This window comes from Ursus arctos, unplaced genomic scaffold (genome assembly GCF_023065955.2).
Source record: "Ursus arctos isolate Adak ecotype North America unplaced genomic scaffold, UrsArc2.0 scaffold_23, whole genome shotgun sequence".
Taxonomy (NCBI): domain Eukaryota; kingdom Metazoa; phylum Chordata; class Mammalia; order Carnivora; family Ursidae; genus Ursus; species Ursus arctos.
In genome coordinates this window covers 42,447,919-42,466,048 of record NW_026622908.1, presented here as the reverse complement: position 1 = coordinate 42,466,048, position 18,130 = coordinate 42,447,919, and the positions used below count along the sequence as shown (strand labels likewise).

The 18,130-nt window shown below is 60.8% G+C and overlaps 3 protein-coding genes across 5 annotated transcripts; all 3 read left to right on the top strand.

The window, feature by feature from the left end:
- Positions 1–204: 204 nt before the first annotated feature.
- Positions 205–2,525, top strand: B4GAT1 (beta-1,4-glucuronyltransferase 1). Its single transcript, XM_026483141.4, has 2 exons — positions 205–1,423; positions 1,669–2,525. The coding sequence occupies exons 1-2, from the start codon at positions 368–370 to the stop codon at positions 1,858–1,860; spliced, it is 1,248 nt and encodes a 415-aa protein (XP_026338926.1). The 5' UTR covers positions 205–367; the 3' UTR covers positions 1,861–2,525.
- A 292-nt stretch (positions 2,526–2,817) lies between these two features.
- On the top strand, positions 2,818–10,300 carry BRMS1 (BRMS1 transcriptional repressor and anoikis regulator). Of its 3 annotated transcripts, none has more exons than XM_044378436.3 (11): positions 2,818–2,924; positions 4,084–4,433; positions 5,705–5,850; positions 5,925–6,015; positions 6,151–6,278; positions 6,485–6,564; positions 6,652–6,748; positions 7,332–7,421; positions 8,574–8,612; positions 9,311–9,350; positions 9,757–10,300. In XM_044378436.3, the coding sequence occupies exons 2-10, from the start codon at positions 4,252–4,254 to the stop codon at positions 9,313–9,315; spliced, it is 858 nt and encodes a 285-aa protein (XP_044234371.3). In that variant the 5' UTR covers positions 2,818–2,924; positions 4,084–4,251; the 3' UTR covers positions 9,316–9,350; positions 9,757–10,300. The 3 variants fall into 3 exon arrangements, with proteins under 3 accessions (XP_044234371.3, XP_044234370.3, XP_026338927.3); XM_044378435.3 differs by having other exon boundaries at positions 8,548–8,612; XM_026483142.4 differs by lacking the exon at positions 4,084–4,433 and having other exon boundaries at positions 8,548–8,612.
- A 264-nt stretch (positions 10,301–10,564) lies between these two features.
- Positions 10,565–17,575, top strand: RIN1 (Ras and Rab interactor 1). The gene is made up of 10 exons (XM_026483144.4): positions 10,565–11,419; positions 11,569–11,749; positions 11,854–11,968; positions 12,064–12,136; positions 12,281–12,372; positions 12,530–13,267; positions 13,488–13,793; positions 14,098–14,229; positions 14,373–14,524; positions 15,420–17,575. The coding sequence occupies exons 1-10, from the start codon at positions 11,334–11,336 to the stop codon at positions 15,912–15,914; spliced, it is 2,370 nt and encodes a 789-aa protein (XP_026338929.2). The 5' UTR covers positions 10,565–11,333; the 3' UTR covers positions 15,915–17,575.
- The last annotated feature ends 555 nt before the right edge of the window (positions 17,576–18,130 follow it).

Here is an 18,130-nt window from a genome sequence, read left to right as displayed (position 1 = left end):
ACGGTTTCCCCTCCCTAAGGCGGGGGCGAGCGCGCGGGTGTTTCAAAACGCGCCTGGTCCAGAGGGTCGCACACCGATCAGGAGGGAGGGGAGCGTATCCTTGGGAACACGGCGGACGCGGCCGCGGGCACTTTCAGGGTTTTCAAAGCGCGGCGCGGCGCGGCGGCGTATGCAGTAGTTCCTCCTCGCGCGCAGGGGGCGAGCTGGCGCGCCCCAAGGCCAGCTCGGGCGGGGAAGCTGCGCGGGGCTCGGCTCGCCTCGGCTCGCCTCGGCTGCGCTCGGCAGGCTGCGGTAAATCCGGGCTTGCGGCGGCTGGCAAAGGCTGCGGCCCGGTGGTCCCTGCTGCGCGCTCGGAGCCCCGAGAGCCATGCAGATGTCCTACGCCATCCGGTGCGCCTTCTACCAGCTGCTTCTGGCCGCGCTAATGCTGGTGGCGATGCTGCAGCTGCTCTACCTGTCGCTGCTGTCCGGGCTACACGGGCAGGAGGAGCAAGACCAGTATTTCGAGTTCTTTCCCCCGTCCCCGCGGTCCGTGGACCAGGTCAAGGCGCAGCTCCGCACCGCTCTGGCCTCTGGAGGCGTCCTGGACGCCAGTGGTGACTACCGCGTCTACAGGGGCCTACTGAAGACCACCATGGACCCCAATGATGTGATCCTGGCCACGCACGCCAGCGTGGACAACCTGCTGCACCTGTCGGGCCTGTTGGAGCGCTGGGAGGGCCCGCTATCCGTGTCGGTGTTCGCGGCCACCAAGGAGGAGGCGCAGCTAGCCACGGTGCTGACCTACGCGCTGAGCAGCCACTGCCCCGATATGCGCGCCAGGGTCGCCCTGCACCTTGTGTGCCCCTCGCGCTATGAGGCCGCTGTGCCCGATCCCCGGGAGCCGGGGGAGTTTGCCCTGCTGCGGTCCTGCCAGGAGGTCTTTGACAAGCTAGCCAGAGTGGCCCAGCCCGGGATCAATTATGCGCTGGGCACCAATGTCTCCTATCCCAATAATCTGCTGAGGAATCTGGCTCGTGAGGGGGCCAACTATGCCCTGGTAATCGACGTGGACATGGTGCCCAGTGAGGGGCTGTGGAGGGGCCTGCGGGAAATGCTGGATCAGAGCAAGCAGTGGGCGGGCACAGCACTGGTGGTGCCTGCCTTCGAGATCCGCCGAGCCCGCCGCATGCCCACGAACAAGAACGAGCTGTTGCAGCTCTACCAAGTGGGCGAGGTGCGGCCCTTCTATTATGGGCTGTGCACGCCCTGCCAGGCGCCCACCAACTACTCCCGCTGGGTCAACCTGCCAGAAGAGAGTTTGCTGAGGCCTGCCTATGTGGTGCCCTGGCAGGACCCCTGGGAACCATTCTACGTGGCCGGAGGCAAGGTGCCCACTTTCGACGAGCGCTTTCGCCAGTACGGCTTCAATCGCATCAGCCAGGTGCCCATAAGGGAGAGGGCAGGGGAAACGGGGCAGGAGGAGTGGTGGGCTCTGGGAGCTAAGAGTGGTCCTGGACAGAAAGGAGGCAATGTGGCAGGACAGTCATAGTTCACAAAGTGGTTGCATGGTATGGAAGATCCAGGATGCCTCCAGAGGAGTGGGGACGCTGGAGAGAGGCTTTAGGGATGTCGGTCTCGGCCCTAGCAGTGTCGTCCAACTTCACTGACCTGTCTCTCCTCCAACAGGCCTGTGAGCTGCACGTGGCAGGATTTGATTTCGAGGTGCTGAACGAAGGTTTCCTGGTTCATAAGGGCTTCAAGGAAGCTTTGAAGTTCCATCCCCAAAAGGAGGCCGAAAATCAGCACAATAAGATCCTTTACCGCCAGTTCAAACAGGAGTTGAAGGCCAAGTACCCCGACTCCCCACGTCACTGCTGAGCCCTTCCCTCTTCTAGTCAGAGAAGTCTCAGCCTCTTCCCTCCTTAGGCCGTCCCTCAGGCCTGATAGGGGTAAGAAATGTCACTCCACTTTACAGTGGTAGCTGTGGTGTTGGAACACTGGACTTGAATAAGGGGTGCTAGGATCAAGTCCTAGCTTTACCACTAACTAGCTGTGTGGCCTTGAGCAAATCCCATTTCCTCTCTGAGCCTCAGTTATCCCGTCTGTAAAAAGGGAGGTGAAAATACCTACCTCACAGAACTGTTGGGAGGCTCAGATGAGATGCTATATGTGAAAACATTCTGTAAGCTTCGTACAAATGTGAAGTATTATTAATATTATTACAGTATTATTGTTATTATTATTATTAACAATCTGGGGTGGGTGGGCAGTAGGAGAGCGAAAAGTATGAATGGGGCAGAACTGAGAAGTCGGAGTACTTAACAAAATGGACTTTTTGGAAAGAAATCAGGTGAAGGCGTTGAATTTAGTTCTTGGCTTTTGGGCAGAAGCCTAAACTTCTGGTTCTTCCAGGCCTCCGCCCTCGGGAGCTCTGGAGAAAGGAAGGGTCTGCAGGTTCTGTGCCAGATCTGTGCCCTCGAATTGGCTGGGCTGGGTTATTTGCCTACCAACGACCGTGTGTAAATAAACGAGTGTTCACACTACAGTGGCTCCATGACTCTCCTGAACCCGGCGGGCAGGGGGCGGGGTCGTGGCTTCGTCCCTTCCACACGAGGGGCGGGGGGACGCGAGGAGGAGATAGCTGCGGCCCAAGGGGCGCCGACCGCAAAGCAAAGAAACCACAAGGGTCTTTTCCGCCAGCCGAAGACCTGCGGGAATTTCGGCCCGTTGCTATGGAGACCGGCCCCGCGGTATCCCAGCATGCCTCGCCCCAGAGGTCCAATTGTGAGCTCCGCGACGGGCGCCTCCTGATATCGTATGCGGAAGTGCGGCGGGCCCCGCCTCCCGGAGTAGAGGGACGGGCTCGACGTTTCCGGGAGCTCGGCAGCCGCGGGCACCTCTCAGGGAGTTTCAGACCTCAAACCGGAGGCCCCCTCCCCGCGGTGCGTAACGTTCCTCAGGGCATCTGGTTCGGCATCTCTGGCCAGTCGGTCGGAGCTGGCCCAGTGAGGGCCGAAGCGGAGACTTAACCGGCGGGACGCGTGCGGCGCCGCGGGGCCGCTGCTGGCCGCCGAAGAGCCACTGACTCCCTTGCCCGCGGCGCCGGCGCAGACGGGCATGGAACGGGGCGGGAGGGTCCTGGCGCGCCGCGCAGGGGTCTGGATTGGCTTTCTCGAGGGAGAAGAATCGGCCTTCTGTGGAGGTCTGCCCTCGAAATGCTCGCTTTCTAAAAATATAAATTGCGTGTGTCCAGCGCCTTGCAATTTCCGTTTCCCTCCTTTACCCCTTGCGATCTTTACAACACTCAGTAGCGGTAGTTATCTTTTTGCGCCCGGAGTAAGGAGGGGAGGTTGTGATTGTATTTTGCTCACTCAGTAGACTCAGAGACAGCTGGAAACAAAAGTAAATATATGTATTTAACAACGAAGAGGAATTGCAAATTTGGGGAACGGCAGGAACTCGGGCTTGAGAATGGGAAAGATGAGGCTGGTGTGGAGAACTGAGGTTTTCAGGTCAGATTCAGATCGTTTGTGAAATCCTTGAGGAATGCGACTAAGCTGCGCCGTGAGCCAGTTATTTTACACAACTCGAATTGTGTCAAGGAAAGTTAACAATACTTTGGGTTTGCAACCACTACAGGGCTCTGGGGCAACCAAGAGGTAAAAGCCTGCCTGGAAAAGTGTGCTTTGTTTAGTTTGTATTTGCACAGCCGTTAGTCGTGAAGTAAGTACTGTGCTGGGTAGAGTGAGGTGCGGCTGCATCCCCGCCCTGGTTGAGGCTTACAGCCTGGTTGGGCAGACAGACGTGAAAACGGGCAAATAGAGAGGAGACGTAAACAAATAGGGCTTCCTGGAGGGAGTGGTGTCTACACTGATCTAGAGGACTTCAGAACTGTGCCCAGAGAAGTTGGAAGAACATCACAGTGAAATCGAAGCTTCCAGTAGGCGGAGAGATTAACCGTCGGGAGGACCGTTTAGTCTTACCCTTAATTGATCTCTTGGCAGCATTTGGTACTCTCACCATCCTTCCTTCTGAAATTCTTTCTCCCCTTGACTGAGTTTCTCTTCCTCCGCCTCTTGCTAATTTCCTTCTCCTTTGCAGGGCTTTCATCACCTGCCCCTTTGGTGGCCCTGGGAGTTCCATCATGGACCTCTTCTCACTGCACGCATTCTGCCTTGCTGGTTGCACCCTCTCCCGAGGCCTGAAGAACTCTCTCTATGCCGATGACCAGATCTCTGCAGCCCAGATTTCTCTCTGAGGCTTAGACTCATGTGCCCCTACCCCTACCCCTTCTCTCATTTTGGAGTCTGTGCACATGCTGTTCACTCTGCTTGGAATGTTCCCTCCCCAACCATCTCAGCTCATCTGTCTGCAAGCCCTCCCTGCTGCTGCAGCAAGGATCTTCCTCTCACTGTTGACAAGCCCTCACTGTTGACAAGCTCCAGATTCCGGTTAGATGCCTCTCCCATATGCACCCCCCGCCACTGCGTCTTATCCCTTCTCACCCCACAGTATGGTCTGCTTCTCTGCCTCTCTCTCCCAGGAAGCTGTAAACTCCTTGGGGTCAGAGACTGTCTGTCTCTGCCCCATCATGCCCAGCATCTACTGTAGTGTCTGATTACCTGGCATATATTAGGTCTTTAATAAATCTTAGATGAGTAAATAAAAGAAGGAATGACTAATAGTGTTCATTGTTGCTGAGAAGTCAACTAAAAGAAGCACTAAAAAATACTGGCATTGGGCACCAGGAGGTCCTCTAACGCCACAGGATTCACATCAGCCGAGGGCGATCATAGAGAAATGCAGTGGAACACCTGGGAGGTGAAAGAGTAGGAACAGCCAGAGCCTTGAAAAGTGTAGCTGTGGGGCGCCTGGGTGGCACAGCGGTTAAGCGTCTGCCTTCGGCTCAGGGTGTGATCCCGGCGTTGTGGGATCGAGCCCCACATCAGGCTCTTCCGCTATGAGCCTGCTTCTTCCTCTCCCACTCCCCCTGCTTGTGTTCCCTCTCTCACTGGCTGTCTCTATCTCTGTCAAATAAATGGATAAAATCTTAAAAAAAAAAAAAAAAAGAAAAGTGTAGCTGTGAGGTGGGAAATGGGGAGCGGTTAAATGGAATAGGGTGAAGTTTTGTGTTTCTGCTATTTCTAAATGGGGGACAATACCCGAACATGTCTAAAGTGTCGTGGGCAGGAGCCGTCAAGAGAGGGAGGAGTGGAGAAGTAGTGGAGATGGAGTTCTGGTAGCATGAGCCTCCAGAGGAAGCAGAAGGACACAGGCGTTGACCCCGAGCACAGTGAGACAAGAGGATGGCAGAGTGTTCTCAGGACGAGAAGTGGAGGGACTTCCAGGTGGAAGGATTAACAGGAAGGGGTGGAGAGGAGGAAGGAATAGTGTACTTAAGGATTGACCGTTAGATTCTGGGGTAGAGGAGCTGGCCCAGTACTTCAGTCTGTGTGGGGCCTTAAACGCCCCAGTCACAAATGTGGGCCCAGCCCCAGAGGCAGTGGGGAGCCCATCCTTGGTGTTTCCCATCTTACAGACCGTCGGCTTGGCCAGCATTCCTCAGATCGGGACCACCAGCAATGTCCGGGACGTGAGCATTTCCATGGTTCCCAGGCCTCTGGGAGATGTGCCGACAGGGCTTGCTTTGACTCCCTGCGTGGCCACTCTCCTGCTTGGAACTGAGGGCAATGATAAGTGATGGCTCTCCTCCTTCTCCCAGAGCCCAGATGCCCGTCCAGCCTCCAAGCAAAGACACAGAAGAGATGGAAGCAGAGGGTGACTCGGCCGCCGAGATGAATGGGGAGGAGGAAGAGAGCGAGGAGGAGCGGAGCGGCAGCCAGACCGAGTCGGAGGAGGAGAGCTCAGGTGAGCCCCCCACGCGCGCACAGGGGCGCCCGTCCGCTTCTCCTCAGCCAGCACTGACGGGCCTCTTGTCCCAGAGATGGACGATGAGGACTACGAGCGGCGTCGCGGCGAGTGCGTCAACGAGATGCTGGACCTAGAGAAGCAGTTCTCGGAGCTAAAGGAGAAGTGAGTAGGGGGGCATCTAGGCAGCGGACCTGGGCCGGGCCGGGTGGCTGAGGGCCTGCCGCACGGGGCCTGCCAGGGAGCGGGTGCTCGGCCGCGTGTTTGATGGACACTCGTGCCCTGCCTTCTCCCTCCCAGGTTGTTCAGGGAACGGCTGAGTCAGCTGAGGGTGCGGCTGGAGGAGGTGGGGGCCGAGAGAGCACCTGAATACACAGAGCCTCTGGGGGGGCTGCAGCGGAGCCTCAAGATCCGCATTCAGGTGGCAGGTGTGTGGGCTGTCCTGTGCTCTGGGGCGGCCCCCGGGCCCCCTCCCTCTTCCTCTGCCGGAGCCCATGGCTCTCTGCTCCCCACTTTTCTCAGCCCTGCCTGGCGGGCCCTGCTCCTGGCTCCGCCTTTGGGACACCTGGGTCCCTGGCCAAGCAGGGCTTCCCATCTCCCCCGCCCCCCGCCCCCACCCCCACCCCCGCTGCAGGGATCTACAAGGGCTTCTGTCTGGACGTGATCCGGAACAAGTACGAGTGTGAGCTGCAGGGAGCCAAACAGCACCTGGAGGTGAATGTGACTGGGTGCTGGGGGATGGGGGGGTGAGCGGAAGTGGCTCTTCCCTGCCGCCCTGCTGAGCCGCTCCACCCCTTCCAGAGCGAGAAGCTGCTGCTCTACGACACCCTGCAGGGGGAGCTGCAGGGGCGGATCCAGAGGCTGGAGGAGGACCGCCAGAGCCTGGACATCAGCTCTGGTGAGGCTGCCCCAGGCGCCACTCTGTCCGTGCCCCCCCCCCCCATCTGCTGCTCGCTGCTCTGCCTGCCTGGGGAGCGTGTGTCGGGAGCCTGCTTCGTGGGGTCACTGTGGGGCCCAAACGGAACCAGGCACAGAAAGGACCTAGCCCAGTGCCTGGTGCACAGTGGAGGCTCGGCAAGAATGGGTCCCCCTGCCCTCCTCGGCCCCCACTCTCTTTCCAGAACAGGAGGTGTCATTCTGACGCCCCCACACCTACAGCAGCCACAGTCCCCTCCATGTCCACAGCGCCTCTGTTCATAGGGGGTCCTAGGGAGGCCAGAGTGGCCATTGGCCCACCACCCACTAAACAGATGAAGAAACCGGGAGAACAGAAGTACAGCGACCTCTCCCACAGGCTTGCATAGCCATGCCGTCTGGCCCCAACCTCAGCTTCCAAGCCCCCGGGCCCGGGTGCTCTCCACCGCCCTGGGAGGGAGAGGAGGGGGAAAGGCTGGCCTGGTGCTGTGAGGGACACAGCTCCAAGGGTGGGGTGTCCTGGGAGGGCCAGCACCTTGATCCTGACTCCGGCTCTGGGGGCGCAGAGTGGTGGGATGACAGACTGCACGCCAGCAGCGCAAGGACCTGGGACTCACTGCCGCCCAGCAAGAGGAAGAAGGCCCCTCTCGTGTCTGGTATCCTTCCACCCGCGGCGGCCTGACCCAGGCAGACATCGGGGTTAGCTCCAGACCGGGGGAGGGGGTGGAGGGCATGGAAGGCAGAGTCACACTAGGCACATTAGGCAAATCCAGCTGTCAGGAATTTTCTGTGAGGCCCTGGGTCTCTGCTGGGCTGTGTGGGCCACAGAGAAATAGAAGTATCCGCTCTGACTCCCCATAAGTTCCTGAGTGAAGTCTCCTTTGAGGCTCTTTGGCTTTCCCACAACATCCCCGACAGGTCCCAGACTTTCCCACCACGGTCCCCCTCCCCCGCCTTCTCTCCCTTTCTACCTCTTCTTGGAAAGCCTGGCTGCCTGTCTGTGCTTGGTCGGGGCTTGTCTCCATGTTACCTCCTCTGTGAAGCCTCTCCTGGTTTTGCCCCGATGGTGGTGGCTTCTCCTGCACCCCTGTGGCCTTAACTGGGGCACCCATACCCCATACAGTAGCTGCCCCCGCCCCACCTTAGGCATGAGCCCCTTCAGCCCAGGGCCTGCTGAGCCCTCATCCTTCCTGGCATCGCCCAGCACAGAATGGAACGGAATCTGCATGCCCTCCACCCCCACCCCCAGCTACCCCTGCAGCCATCAGACTCTCAGGACACTGGCCACCTGGTGATGGCATTCGGGGCAAGGAGGGAGGCGTCTGGGCTGCGGGGACTTGAGGGGTGAATGGGAGGCGAGGGTGTGGAGACATCAGGTACAGAGCCCAGGAGGACAGACCAGATGGTCCCCGGAGGGGAGTGGGAGACCAAAGGAGGGTTGTCTCCAGGATGGAAGAGATGGAAGTTTGTAGAAGGGGCCAGATGAAGGGACAGTAAGGAGACAGGGAATAGAAGGAGCAAGGTCCCTGAGTGGGTGGGCTGGGTTTTCACCTACTGACCTTCACACTGGAGAGAGGAGGTGAGGGGGAGCCGAGAGGAGTTAGGGGTGAGGCTCAGTACCCGCTACAGACTCTTGAAGAGGTCAGAGGCCCTGCCCCAAGAACCTGGGAGCCAAGAGGTAGGAGGCAGAACCTGAGCTCTAACCTGGGTCCTCAGCCCCCTCCCCGCTGTGACACCTGTCCCCTCCACTGGGCTTCCTGCCTCCTTGACCGCCCGTTGCAGGTCCTTACATCGTGTACATGCTGCAGGAGGTCGACATCCTGGAGGACTGGACGGCTATCAAAAAGGTGGGGCCGGGGCCCCTGCTTCCCTGTGCAGGTCCCCATCCCCGACACCAGCTTTGGTCTCTGAGGGCTTACACCTGGGCTTCCCATGGGCCTGGGAGCTTTGCTCAGCCCTCAGCAAAAGCACCTCCTGCCTTCAGCCCAGGTTCCCTGGCATTGCTGTCAGCTCACAAGCCACCCCACCCCCACCCCCGGCCTTTTTTTTTTTTTTTAGAGAGGGAGAGAGAGTGTGTGTTTGCGTGTGCAAGTGGTGTGGGGGGGGGTGCAGAGGGAGAGGGAGAGAGAATCCCAAGTAGGGAGCATTCCTAGCGTAGAGCCTGATGTGGGGCTCGATTTCATGACCTGAGCCGAAGGCTTGATGACTGAGCCACCTGAGCCACACAGCCGCTGGCCCTGAGGCTTCCCTGCAGGAGGGATCTTTTAATCTGCCTTAGCCCTTCCTCCTTCCAGGGCAGGTTTTGATGGGATGGGAGGGAGGGAAGGCGGAAAGGCGGGAAGGTAGCTGTTCTGTGCTGGCCTGGCCTGGCCTCTGTCAGGGGACCACATCAGAGCTTTGCCTAGAAAGGGTCATTCCCCCCCCACACATCCCCGTGCAGCACTGACCCAGCAGCACCCCCACCCCAGAGAGACTGATGTGGGGGAGGGTACTTGCCAAGCCGGAGGCAGGCTCTGAAGGGGGGCTTTTCTTCTTACCCACCCAGGCTAGGGCAGCTGTGTCCCCTCAGAAGAGAAAAGCAGATGGTAAGCACCACAGGAGTTCTGCGTCCTGCCAGCCCCTCCCCTAGCCCAGCATCCTGGAAAAGAGCCCAGAAAGAGCAGTGGTTATGTCCGATCAGTGGCCCCAGTTAGAAGGGTTTGTGTTTGAGGGCACTTTGGGGGTTTGGGGAGCAGGAGCCAGGGTGGGGGTAGGGAAGCTCTAGGTCGCTGGGGCTAGGGGATGAAGCTCCCCGCAGCCAGGACTGGTCAGGGAGGGCTGGTATGCCGGGCCCCAGCAGCGGGGGGGCTCTGGTGGGCCTGTGGATGAGGGCTGTAGAGCTGCCTTGGGCCAGCCCGAGGCTGTTCCTCTCAGCCCCCCAGAGGCAGTGGTGCTCCCCTCTTGGTTCAGCTTCTCACCTTCAGTGCTTTTCCCCTTCTGGCATTCCTTCAGGACCATGACCCTGCTGTTCAGAGCCAAGGGGCCCCTCGGAGCAGCTGGCAGCAAAGCCAGGATTCGCAGTTTCCTGCTGTAGGAAGGCAGACTGACAAGCCCCTCAGGGTCTGTCTAGCCAGCTCTCCGGGGCTGCTGCTGGACCTTCCCCTCCAGCCATCACTGGTCTGGACTCCTCTGTCCTCCTCGGGGGTCTGCACAGCTGTGGCCCAGAGCTGCCCTAGCCAGGCAAGACTGTCTCCTCCGTCCCCAGTGAGCGCACCACCTCTCCCTCCCAAAGGTCAGCTTCCTTGGTGCCCTCCTAGACAAAGACGACGTGGCTCGACTTAGGCCAAAGCAACATCCTTCCTGCTGACCTTGGACCAGTCACTGAGCCAGCGAGCTGGGCCCCACTTTGTGGGAACTCTGAGCCAGAAGTTATATTTTGGGGGCCTGTCTCTCCTGGCTGTTGTTGGAGGTGAGAAGGCAGGCTCCCCGGGTCTTCTCAAGGAGGTTCTTGGTGTCTCCCAGACTTCAGGGACTGGAATTAAAACCTTTCCTGGAATTCCGGCGTGACCTGTGTGTGTCTGACTTACCTTGCAAGAGAATCCGGGCTCCCACAGGGAGTGCCCGAGTCAGGCGGACTCTCCTGGAGTCCCTGGGACCTCCCCTCACTACCTGGCAGGAGCCAACCTACCTCTGAGTTGGGGTATAGGGAGGGGAAGGGGGGGGATTTGCCCACCACACCTCCCAGAGGTGGGGGAGTGAGCCCTGGCTGACCAAGGGCTCACGAGCCAAGTGTGAAGCAACATGTGGCGCAGGCGGACCATGTGTCCTGGGCGGGGAAGGGAGCTGTGCACTCTGTGCTTGGAGACCGGGTCATGTCTGCACCTGCCCCAGTCACTTGGCAGATCGGTAAGGCAGGCTGGCAGGGCCTGCGTGCGTGGGAGGCAGCTGGCAGCAGCCCCGTGTGCTGACAACCTCACAACCGAACTCCCCCCTGTTTAGCGCCGACTGTTAGAACCACCCCCAGAACCTCAGTTAAGCAAAGGGGTTAGTTTCCATGGAGACACAGCATCCTTTCCCCATGGCAACCTGAAATTCCAAAACCCAAGTTAGGCTCAGGAATGAGTCATCTGTGACCAGTAGGGGGTGCTCTCCCACCGGGTTGACCCCCTGAGCCACGCACAGAGGAGCAATTGACCGCAGACTTAAAGGTGCACCAAGGGCCAAGCTTGGGCTGGTGGGGACCCAGATGGGTCCTGCTTAACCCCTTCCCGCCTGCTCGTGTGGTTTGAGGCGGCCGGGAAGGCCTCGGGATGCGCTGTGTGGAGGTGGCGGCCCCAAAGCTGGGGCTCTCGGAGTGGCACTTGCGTAGACGGGATCGCTGCCCCCTGAGGCTGGGCCCAGAACAGAGAGGAAGCGGGCACGGCCCCGGCTGAGTGGACACACAAGAGTTAACTGGCGGGGCGTGACAGGGCGAACCGCCCTCAGGAAGTGTTACTCACCGCCGGGAATGTGAGCGCTCTTGCCTTGGGGGCTGGATTCTCTTCCTGAGTCCTGGGAGAAACCGGGAGACACCAGAGGAGCTCCCAGCCATGGAAACCCCTGGGGAGCCAGGAGCTGGACCTCTCGGAGCCCCCAGCCTGTCCAACTTCGCACCTGGGCGCCCGGAGAGAGAAAAGTTAGTGAAGTTGGAAGGGCAGCCTGGTGGGGCCGGGAGGGGTCTGTCCCAGGCCAGAGCAGGGTCTGTCCCAGGGCAGAGGAGGGGGAAAGGGTGGAGTAGGGGTCCCACGCCCTGATCCCCTGCTCAAGTCGGCTGCCCACCCGTAGGCCCGCCGTGGACCCGCCGTACGACGTGCCCGGGGCCAGCGGGCGGCAGGCGGGCGGGCCCCAGCGGCCTGGGCGCAGCGTGAGCCTGCGGGAGCGCCTGCTGCTCACGCGGCCCGTGTGGCTGCAGCTGCGGGCCAACGCCGCCGCCGCTCTGCACGTGCTAAGGACTGAGCCCCCGGGGGTGAGTCGTGCCCCTGACCCCGGGAGTGGCCAGCGGAGGGCGGCGGGGGCGGGGAGAGAGGCCAGACACGGAGGTGCCCAGCCTCCGACCCCTGTCCCTTGCAGACGTTCCTGGTGCGGAAGTCTAACACTCGCGGGTGCCAGGCCCTGTGCGTGCGGCTGCCCGAGGCCGGCGGCCCCTCCTTTGTCTCTAGCCACTACGTCCAGGAGAGCCCTGGGGGTGAGCGGGACTGGCCTGGGGGGAAGGGGCTGGAAGCAGTCAGGGCAGGGCGCAGGGGTGTTCCCCAGAGAACAACCGCACTTCCCATCTCTCAGGCGTCTCCTTGGAGGGCTCAGAGCTCATGTTCCCAGACCTGGTCCAGCTCATCTGCGCCTACTGCCATACCCGGTGAGCCTGGCCGCAGGGTGCCTGGTGTCCGTTGGTCCCAGCTCCCTGGGATGGTCTGTCCTCCCAAGCCCTGCAGGTCCTGTCAGCCCCCAGAGCCCTGAGCATCCCTCACCCCTGGCTTTCTGTTTCCCTCTCTGGCCTCAGGGACATCCTTCTCCTCCCACTCCAGCTCCCCAGAGCCATCTGCCAGGCAGCCACCCACAAGGAACTGGAAGCCATCTCCCATCTGGGCATTGGTAAGGGCTCTTCTGCTGCCCATTGCACAGATGGACAAGCTGAGGCCAAGAAGGAAAGGGAAGGCACGCGGGCACATGGCCTGAGCCTGTGCCTTTCCCTCATTTGGGCACCCTCCCCAAACCTCCCTGAGGCCCCAACTGGTGTTTTCTTCCCTAGAGTTCTGGAGCTCCTCCCTTAACACCAAGGCTCAGCTAGGCCTTTCTGAAGGCCAGCTGCTGCCCCGGCTGAAGCCCCGCTCCCCACAAGAGCTGGACCAGGGCACAGGAGCTGCCCTGTGCTTCTTCAATCCCCTGTTCCCAGGGGACCTGGGCCCCACCAAGCGGGAGAAATTCAAGAGGAGCTTCAAAGTGCGTGTGTCCACGGAGACCTCCAGCCCTCTGTCACCACCTGCCGTGCCACCTCCCCCAGTCCCCGTGCTGCCAGGTGCAGCCCCCAACCAGACAGAAAGCTTACCCCCTCGCCAGCTTCTGCGAAGAGAGAGCTCAGTGGGGTACCGTGTGCCTGGGAGCACCAGGCCCAGCCTCCCACCCCTGCCCTCCCTCCAGGAGGTAGATTGCAGCTCCCCCACCAGCTCCGAAGAGGAGGGGGCGCCAGGGTCCCGGGGAAGCCCAGCGACCTCCCCCCACCTGGGCCGCCGGCGGCCCCTGCTTCGGTCCATGAGCGCTGCCTTCTGCTCCCTGCTGGCGCCCGAGCGGCAGGTGGGCCGGGCAGCCACTGCGCTGATGCAGGACCGACACACGGCTGTGGGCCAGCTGGTGCAGGACCTACTGACCCAGGTGCGGGCTGGCCCTGAGCCCCGGGAGCTGCAGGGTGTCCGAGAGGCGCTGAGCCGGGCGCGGGCCATGCTGAGCGCGGAGCTGAGCCCTGAGAAGCTGCTGCCGCCCCAGAGACTGGGTGAGACCCCGGGCCCGGGCTCCGCAGGCTCAGCTCGGCTCTCCCTCTCCGTTTAATTCCAGCTCTTCCCTTTTCCCGCCTCTCTCCCGCTCTTCTCCCGTCTCGCCGAGATTCCTCCTCCTCTTCGTCTCTCTCCCTCCCTGACTACACCCCGGTCCCGGGGACTCTGGCCCCCACTCGTGCCCTGGTTCCCCTGACCCTGCCCGCCTCTCATCCGCAGAGCACATCTTGGAGAAGTCGTTGCATCGCTCTGTGCTCAAGCCTCTCCGGCCCATCTTGGCGGCCCGCCTGCGGCGCCGGCTTTCCGCCAATGGCTCCTTGGGCCGCCTGGCTGAAGGCCTCCGCCTGGCCCGGGCCCAGGGCCCTGGAGCCTTCGGGTCCCACGTGAGCCTGCCCTCCCCGGTGGAGATGGAACAGGTGCGCCAGAAGCTGCTACAGCTGCTCCGGGCCTACTCTCCCAGTGCCCAGGTCAAGCGGCTCCTGCAGGCTTGCAAGCTGCTCTACACGGCCCTGAGGACCCACGCGGGTATGCCCCCTCCTTCCACTCCCCACCGGCCCCCTGCCAGGTCAGAGGCAGGCCCCCTAGAGATTCCAGAATGGCACAGCAAGGGGGGGCGGGGAATGGGTCCAACACTCCCATCTCGCAGATGGTGCAGCTGAGGCCCAGAGAAGACAGCATCCCCTCCCCGGCCCCTGTCTGTGGTTGCCATAGAGACCACATCACCCGAGGCGCAGCAGGTGGGAGGGAGGGTCACTGTCTGAGACAGGGAGGGGACACCAACCCTGGGGCCCCAGAGGAGTCTAAGGCTTCCTCCTCTACCACCCCACAGGGGAGGGTGCGGGGGCCGATGAGTTCCTCCCGCTGCTAAGCCTGGTCCTGGCCCAGTGTGACCTTCCTGAGCTGCTGCTGGAGGCCGAGTACATGTCAGAGCTGCTGGAGCCCACCCTGCTCACCGGAGAGGGTGAGGGAGCTCCTCCATGGGCCATTTCCTGTGTGGGACTGGGGTGCTTAGGGGCTGCACGGCCCCCAGTAAGTGGTGGGGGGGGAGTGGCAGAGTGTCACCTACCCCCAGCCCTGAGCTGTATTCTTCCCCTTGTGTCCCAGGTGGTTACTACCTGACCAGCCTCTCGGCCAGCCTGGCCCTGCTGAGTGGCCTGGATCAGGCCCACACGCTCCCGCTGAGCCCGTCCCAGGAGCTGCAGCGCTCCCTCAGCCTCTGGGAGCAGCGCCGCCTGCCCGCCACGCACAGCTTCCAGGTAACGGGGCCTCCAATCTAGGGGGGCACGGGGGCACAGTGGGGGTGGCGGGGTTCTGGCATCATCCTGCACAGTCCCCTTCTTTTCCTAGTGAGACCCAGCAGGGGAGAGGCGAGTCCTACATCATCCTGTCATAGAAGCAGCACCCTGTGTGGACGTCCAAACCTAGCTTTTCTCGAGAGGGCGCATTCCACGTGCTGTAGGGGCTCAGCCCTGCAGCTTCATAGAAACTCGGAATTAGGACCATAATTATCCCATTTTACATACGAGGAAACGGAGACATGACATGGAGGGGGAAAGGGACACGGATGGCAAGCTCAAGCCCCAAATCCTGATTTCTGGCCCCCAAATGGGGCTCTGCCCTCCCCCGAGTGAGGCTCCCAGCCCATGTTCCCCTCACCCTTCCTCTCCATTCAGTCAAGGGACCCTTCCTAGCCTTGGCTAAGAGTTCAGACCCTGCAGCCAGATGCCGGCTCTAAATCCTGGCTCTGCTACTTTCTGTTTGAGGAGCTTGGGCAAGTTATGTAACCTCTCTGTGCCTCGATTTCCGCATTTATAAAATGAGACAACAGGACTTGCCTCCTGGGGTCGATGTGTGGATGAAATGAGTGAATGTAGGACAAGCGCTTAGGGCAAGGAGGAGGCTCGGGAGAGCTGCTGGGGCCATCCTTCCCGCCGGCCTGCCGCTGTGACCCACTAGCCAAGGCAGATCTGTCCTTTCCTCAGAGCCCCACTTGCAGCTCCGCTTGTCCAAGAAGCTTTCGTCTCTTGGCTCTACCCTGGATTTATACCACCGCACCCTGTCCCTGCAGAGCCTATCCTGGGACCTCAAGCTTCGCAGCCAGAGATAGACCAGGCAGGACTGAGCTCTTATTTCGCTTGTCTTCCTGCACAGCACCTCCTCCGAGTAGCCTACCAGGACCCGAGCAGTGGCTGCACCTCCAAGACCCTGGCTGTGCCCCCAGGGGCCTCGATTGCCACCCTGAACCAGCTCTGTGCCACCAAGTTCCGAGTGACCCAGCCCGATACATTTGGCCTCTTCCTGTACAAGGAGCAGGGCTACCACCGCCTGTCCCCTGGAGCCCTGGCTCACAGGCTCCCCACGACCGGCTACCTTGTCTATCGCAGGGCCGAAAGGCCTGAGACCCAGGGGGCCTCACCGGGGGCTACCCCAGATTTCGGCAGCAGAGAGCCAGAGACAGGGGGCAGGGAGGAGGAGAAAGGGGGCCGGGGAGATGGGGACATTGAGGTCAAAGCCGGTCCTGGGGACAGCAGGGGAGAGTCTGAGACCATGGCTGAAAGGGCCAAGGAGGGGATGGGCCACGCCAGGGGGGGCCCCACTCAGCCAGGGGGGCCAGAGGCTGAGGGAAGCCGGGTGGCAGAGGAGTAGCCGGAAGTAGTCAGAAGGGTCATGTGGGACAGAAAACTCAGAGCCATCAGCCCCATGCCTCGCCGGCTTCCCCACCCCAGGCCACTCCTATGTCTGCTGCCACCTCGGTCTGATACTTATTCCGTGATCGCACTTTCTGGGGTGGTGCCTGGCCTGGCTGCGTCTGGAACACTGGAATCAATGGAGGGGGTTTGAGGGACCCCAGACCGAGGGCTCAGGCCCTTTGCCTCTCGCCCTTCCCTCCCAGCTGGAGGCCAGCCAGCCTTCAGTGCTGAGTGTGCCCAGCAGGGGACAAACCCAGCGGGTGCCCAGTCTCTGGCAGCGGGCCAGAGGCACCGTGCCAGCAGCCCCTCCTGGCTGGGGGCTTCAAGGCCCTGATAGGCTTCACCTGCTTCTGGGTGTCAGGAGGACTCGGAGCCAACACAGGCTCAGAGCCCAGGCCAGCCCTAGGCCAGCTGGAGGACTGGCAGCTCCAGACTCCAGTGTCCTGGAAAGAGACGGTGCTGTTGCCCCCCTGCCTTCTCCCACAAGCCCTCCAGGGGCCAAAGGGATGGTTTTGCTGCAAAGCAGAGCTCAGGCTAGAGGGAAGAAGAGGGTTGGAGGTGGGATGTTAGCAGCACCCCCTCCGAGGGTCTGTTGTGTGCATTCACGCAAGGCTCTCATCTCTCAGCCTGAGGGAGATCCTAGAGATCGGTCCAGCCCAGGGAACACCCAGGCCCCAGGCTTTCTTCAAGATGGGAGGTCCTGGCAGGCACTCTGGCATCCCAGGGGACTTGGACAGGGGAGATGGGCTTCTGAAATGGAGGGGGTGCTTGGAAACCATTTCCTCTGCACTTAACTCTTCTGGACCTTGCAAGAGCTTCATGGGAGGTGGGCATGGCTCATTACGCACTGAGGTTTGGGAAAGTGACTCCTAAGATATCGATCATACAGCTGGCCATTACAGGTTCCCCACCCAAACCAGGGTGTCAGGCTCCAACTAAGCCACCAACAAATTAACCCTAAAGGCCCTACAGCCCCAAGGTGGGGCGCAGAGCAGGGAGCAAATGGGAGCAAAGAAAATGCCAGGAATGACCACAAGGGGGTGCACGTGGCCCAGGAAATGGCCAGTGGGTAATTCCGAGGGGCGAGAGTGTCTCCAGGGCTGCAGCCCCGTTAGGTGGTCAGAGGCCCTGTACTCTTGCAGCCACTGGGCAACCTGGGGTCAGTGCGGGCAGGGCCAAGTGCTGCCGGCCCTCAGCAAACTTGGAGTCGGGGACCTGGGTGAGGCAAACTCCAGGGGGGTCACTCCCTGGAAAGGAACTGTCCCCTGGTGGAAGGAGAACCCCAGCCAGTCTCTGGGGCACTCCCTCAGGTGCTGAGCACAAGGACATCAGCCCACATGTCAGACAGACATGACAACAGGAAGGTAGAAATCCTGGGCTTTGGGATTTCAGACAGTCCAGAGACAGATACGACCAAATTTGGGTGCAGGGCTCCCAAATGTTTCACAAGGGCCACCAGCAGCTCTTTCCTCCACACTTCCACCCCCCCCCCCTCCAAGCTTCTTGCTGGTAGGGATTCTCCCCTCTTGTATGTCCCCCCTCCCTGCCCCACCCCCACCTCCCAGTGCCTTGCCCAGAGCTGGGCACTGCATAGGCACTCAATAAATGTTGTCCCCCTGATTGGAGTTTGATAAATAAGAGGGAAGGGCAGTGAGGTGGGAAGCTGGGAGGTTAAGGGGCCCTGGGTTCTGGGAACTAAACACAGGATGTCTCAAGTTCAGTTCCAGAGAAAAACCTAGACCAGTTGCCAGGGGTGCTCAGAGAACCCTGGATGTGGAGCTGGTCTCACGGAAACTGGGACTGGCGGAGGCCTCTGAGCCTTGGGGGCCTCTGCAAGCCCCCCTTCACCCCCTACTGTGTGGGAATTTAGCACCCGCTAACAGTGTCTCCTCAGAGCACTGCCAGCCCCTGCCTGCTACTGAGCCTTTTGGTTTTTCTTCTCAAGACATTCTGTTTGGTCAGGGGCCGAGGCCAGGTAACTCAGCATGTTCAAGGGTCACCATCCCGGGGTGGGGACTCCGAGCAGGGCAGGCAATGGTAGGCCCATCTTAGACTGATCTCATCCCCATTTTACAGGTGAGGAAACAGGCTTGCTCAGGGAAAGTGGCTTAGTACAGGGCAAAGAGCTGGACGCCGGGGTCGGTGGAGCTTTGGGCTCTGCCATCCTCCAGA